The sequence below is a fragment of the Talpa europaea genome, assembly GCF_964194135.1.
Source record: "Talpa europaea genome assembly, chromosome: 3".
NCBI classification, from domain to species: Eukaryota; Metazoa; Chordata; class Mammalia; order Eulipotyphla; family Talpidae; genus Talpa; species Talpa europaea.
In genome coordinates this window covers 142,989,276-142,994,633 of record NC_140069.1, presented here as the reverse complement: position 1 = coordinate 142,994,633, position 5,358 = coordinate 142,989,276, and the positions used below count along the sequence as shown (strand labels likewise).

Here is a 5,358-nt window from a genome sequence, read left to right as displayed (position 1 = left end):
AAATTGATGCTTCTTTTTTAAAAGATCATTTCTAAAATCACTGAAATAATGAATAGGTGCAATTTCATAAAAATTAAGGATCACTAGACTGGTTATTCCTAATCTCTGTTCCCTATAATAGGAAGGATATAACTGATAAACGTAATTTTTTTTTTTTTTTTTGGTGGGACCCTCGCTGGCAGCCCGGGGAACGAACTGGCGCTGCAGAGGCTGCGGGCAGCCTCGCAGCCCAGCGCTCAACCGCTGCGCCACCAGGGGAGGCCCTAAATGTAATTTTTAAAGTAATGAATCACTTGCTATTTATATGATATATAAAACATAACACCTCTTTTACCATAGAACCCCACCCCTAATTTCTTTAAATACATTAAAACAATGTACTTCACGTTGTAAAAAGACAAGCAGTACTGGTTTTTATTCTGTATTTCCTGTTCCTATTGACTTGGTGTCACAATGGAAAATGTTTAAAGAAACAAAAGTCAGCTCTGTTAGGGGGAGCTATCAAAAGAGCATCTCCAAAGATCTGACCACACTTGGCACCTTCAGCTTATGGGCCCCAGGACCTCTAAGCACACGCTGCCTTCCGCAGGATTCTCTGACAAGACTGCTTCACCCTGGGGTTACCCATGATCAGTTCGACAGAATGAAGAGAAGGATAAGCAGCCATAAGTGTCTCAGAGATGAAGAGAGAGGTAGGACGAGCGGAAGACTTGGCACTGACAGAAAAGGGGACAGCCAGCACGTAAACAGTGTGGAGAACAAAGAAGCAACCCAGGGACTTCAGGGCAGTGATGTGAGCCTCGGCCCAAGCATCACTCCTACCAGATGTGCACACCTGCATCTTCCTGTGACGTCTATACAAAGACACTATCAGCATCCCAGAGGAAAAAGAAACACCATGAAAGGCAACCCACTTCCTAAACTGAGCTGTACCATATAGATATACACAAAGCACCGAGGTGAGCGGAGGTACAGAAGGCTGCTGTTTCCTTGGGAAGAACTGTGGAGCTTTAAGTCAATGTGAGCTACAGCCAACAAACTGATCACGAGGCACCCCAGAAGTCCCCAGAGACTGGGCAAATAAGTCTTTGTCTTCCCTTTCAGCCACAAGCAGACAGGGTGTTCTACAGTGGTAATCTTCCTGCAGTAGAAGATACTGAGGAAAGTGGCAAACCACAGGCTGACCTGGCTTATCAGGACACAGAAGGTATTGAGCTGAAGAGGCCAACGTCTGCTCTTGGAAAATGGAAACAAGCTTAAGTCCATCATAGTCAGCCACTGAAGGAGAAATCTGCAGACAGCCAGACCCAGAATAAGGAGATTGTAGACAGAGCCCTTGAATTTCCTGACCAATTCTCTAAAACTCCAGACAGCAAGGACTCCGTTTGCAACCAGGCCAATGAGAAACTCAGCCACTGCCACCAGCATCAGCAGCCCCACGGCAGCAGGAATCAGCATGGCTGGGAGCAGAGATGCCACTGCTGTCCCAGGAGGTGGGCAGCTTCAGGCAGATGAGCATCTGCAGCCCCTTGGCCAGCTTCAGGTCCCCCGAAGTGATGCTATGCTCACAATAAATTTTTATACTGCGAAATCTGGCTTTGCCTGGGCTGGCACTGCTCCAACCTGTCCTCAAGCAGACTGACAGCTGTGGCCAGGATCAGAGTTTAGAAGTTATGATTCCCTCTGTATTTGCATGCACAAGCACAAACCCAGAGCCTAGGCTCGGAGATTGAAACAGCACCACAATCGTCAACCCTCCTTCTCAAGAGTCATGGGCTTGGTACCAAAAATTATATACAAAGGAGCAGGAAACCCAAAGTCCCCTTATGAAACCTCCAACAGCCTTTTTTAAGGCCTGAGCTAATCATGCCCATTGTGATGATTGCTTAAGGTTATGGGAAAATGCAACCTTCCTTCCTCCAGTTTCCTTGACCTGGTAAAGACCCGCTATCCCACGTTTATTTCCAAATATACTCACACTGGCAGCAATTCCTCTAGTTGGCAATCAAGAAATCCCAATCTCTGGTTTAATGTCAATGGCTGGGCCACTGACGACCACTCAGAGAGCTGTCAGTGCATTGGAGTAAGGTGTTTACTTTATCTATCCCTGAGGTCTGGCCTACCAGCCAGACACCAATGGGGGATGATGTGCTTGTGGGCTTTTTGATAGCAGGATGTTCTCCAGGTATTATGGTGAAAATGAGAGGTTATGTTCTGACATAAAGAACGGGCCCAAGGTGGTAGCTTTCAGAATGCCTAGATTGTCCCATCTTGTTTCTCTCCACTATTAGGGATAATCTTAATGGTAATTTTGGGCTTGGTGTTTGGACCAGGCCTTTGAAATGTATCATGTCTCTCTCTTCCACCTTCAGATGATTGTCCAACAAAACCCTCAAACTACCCCACCCTTGACAGGACCCTATGCCACTGCCCAGCACTTCTATCACACACTTTAATGTCTCCGTCCTCTTTATCCTTCCTTTTTTTTTTTTAACTGAAAATGACGCATCAGCAGGATGCTGATAACAATGGTCAGGGAAGTGCAAAATCACACATGTTTAAGTGTTTATGAAGAAATATGCAGTTATTTAATAGCTTAATAAAGATCGTTTTTGCATGGTATGGGAAAATACTGACAACATACTGCTAAGTGAAATGGAAATAAATGTATACATACAATGTGATACTAATTTTTGTAAGAAGCAATATGTACATACAAAGAAAACTGCAATTAGCAATTAGGTGGGAAAATTCTGCTATACTTTAAGCCAGGCTAGTGACTCCCAAGGATCATTTACCATGGGAAACTCATTACCCAGGGTTCCTCAGCTAAACCTAAAAAATAGAAGTGGCAACGTCAACGGTGAAGTTTTGTTTAATCTGAGGAGCTTCCCTTTATACTTTAGTACCCAAGGGAACAAATTTCCATTATACAGGGAAGCAACACCCATGTAAAATGCATTAATCACAATGTTCAAGAAAATTTCTTAGAAAAACTGCTAGTTTAAATATATAAGTCAAAGAAACTGTAGGATAAACTGAAATACAGGTACTTGGGCCAAGGAAGTCAGACTACACGAACAATAAATTTCTCTGGACGACGAGAACTTTGCTAACAGAAAAATCTTGTTCCCAAACTATGAGGTGACTCCAGTCATTACTGAATATAGACATTTCACTATTTGTTGAAACAAAGAAACTTCTTTCCTTTTGTTTTCAGTTTAGGATGTGTGAGAATAATGAGAACAGAATGTCCTGGGTGGTAAAGAGCAAAAATGATCATATCAATAATTCCAGCCTCCAGGCTCATCTCTACACAAGGCAGGAAAATGAACATGGTAGCAACGGAATAGGGGATGTAGAGCACCAGGAAATAGATCATCAGCTTCATAGCACCCACATGAGCTGCAGTCTGGGGATTCCAAAAAGCAGTGGTGCTTCTCTGCAGCGTCTGTACATGTCTCCGCAAGGAACTGATTAACAGGGAAGCAGACATCACATTGATGATGAGCTGCAGGAAAGAACTCAACACCAAAAACGTTGCGAAAGGCACAGTGTCCACACTGATGTGAAACTCTGTGCCATTTCTCCCAGCCAGAAATTCAGGATGGGGTGATGTCTGTAAAAACACAAGATACAGGAGCGTGGTAACGGCAGAAATCAGCACACAGGCCAGCAGCAGCTGGGGGACCTTTGCGGAGAGATTTCGTTTCAACAGTAGAAACAGTGAGTGTTGGAAGTTAGTGATCTTCACACAGTACAAGGCGTTGAGCAAGGTTACAAACCAGAGGCTATTAGAGTCCAAAAACATCCAACAGAACATTAAAAAGGTGGATACATGCACTGACTTTTCAACATTTGCAGAAACAAACGTGTATATCAAATATAGAAGTAACAATCCCAGCAACAGAAACCGGTTGATGCCCAAGCTAAACAGGAGACTGTCGAAACTGGAGAGTCTATGGTTTTTCATCCAGGTCTTACAACTGACCACTGCAGTAAACAGACTGGCAATGAGCCCGACAAAATTAAAAGTCATGGTGACAATAACAGCAGAGAAAAACACTATGTAACGCATCTTGACTCACTGAGGATTCCGAGTGGTGCTGCCGATGCTGGGAGCAGGAGGAAGGCTGGAGTGTGCCAGCCGCAGTGCCCAGCCCGGGAGGACAAGTCGTTCTTGTGTTTCCCCCAGTGCCCAGTGTGGCAAAAGAGCCATTAGTGCTCCAAGAGCCAGCTGCTTTTACTGAATGCAAATCTTCCAAAGATTGCCTTACTATTTCTCCTTCACATCCTGCTTTCCTTAGAAATGCCTCATTATGGCAGCTGAGGTGAAGCTGGCAGTGCTCTCCCCAAGACCAGGAGAGCTGCAGGGAGGACACAGGGCAGGCCCAAGGCCTTCAAGTCAATTGACAGATTCCCGGTCCACCAGCATTTGGTCCCTATTCATAGTGAATGCAGCTTTTCTTCACAACAACCCCAAATAAGTCAGGAATTCCAAAATCACTCCTATGCGCCCCAGCGCCCAACAACATAGCCACAGAAAATCAGTCCAAGTTCCCTCTCCCCTGTGATCTGTTGGTGTTTTACTGATTGTCGCCAACTATGGTTCCAGCCATGCCAACATGACCCTTTTATCCCTTAGCACCTACAATGAATAACAGTTATCTAACTCAAATAGATCAAATTCAAAAAAGGCCTTTGTCACTTAATTCCATCTTTTCATAATGATTCTGTTCTTACTTGGTGTTTTCTCACTAATTACATATATAGATTAGCACCATAATGATTTGCTGTGATTTGATTTCGTTTGGGAAATAAATATCAGCTATCACTTGTTTCCTTTATGATCTAGGTGCATGCTCAGATCCCATATGGCTACTCCCTCTTGGTATTTAACTCCCTATGAATGTATTTTGGTCCCAGATACACTGTGATGCTTTGATATAGGTTTGTGGCCAGACAACTCAATGTCTGATTTCTCTGTAACTGCTGAGGTAGCAATGGTGACACCATGCCGGTAAATGACACTGGCCAAGGCTAGGAGAGAGAGCAGGGCTATGGCATCTATTGTCTACTTTAGCTGGTGGGTGGAACCAAAGTACACTTCCAGATACAGCCAGCACACGCCCCAAACCAGCAGCGAAACAAAGCATACAACGTTCTGCTACCAAATTCGTATAGGAATACACTGGAGAGTGGGTAAGATCGCAAGACTAGCAAGTACAGCAGAGGGGAAGACATACATACACAAGGTCCCGTAAGACAGACGACAGGAAGGCAAGCTAGTGGAAGCCTTGAGTAGAGCCAGGGGCTCACAGAGCCTTTTGCACAAACTAGTGGGCACTGACTGACACA

General features: G+C 44.5%; 2 protein-coding genes across 2 annotated transcripts; both read right to left on the bottom strand.

Annotated features, from left to right (window-relative positions):
* Positions 1–565: 565 nt before the first annotated feature.
* On the bottom strand, positions 566–1,485 carry TAS2R5 (taste 2 receptor member 5; the record flags this gene model as incomplete). Its single annotated transcript, XM_084230270.1, is given in 2 exon segments — positions 566–888; positions 891–1,485. Coding segments are annotated over 2 exon segments (891 nt in total). The 5' UTR covers positions 1,459–1,485.
* A 1,693-nt stretch (positions 1,486–3,178) lies between these two features.
* Positions 3,179–4,078, bottom strand: LOC311168960 (taste receptor type 2 member 4-like; the record flags this gene model as incomplete). The annotated part of the gene is made up of 1 exon (XM_084230667.1): positions 3,179–4,078. One exon carries the CDS (start codon positions 4,076–4,078, stop codon positions 3,179–3,181), a length of 900 nt encoding a protein of 299 aa, XP_084086793.1.
* Positions 4,079–5,358: the final 1,280 nt, after the last annotated feature.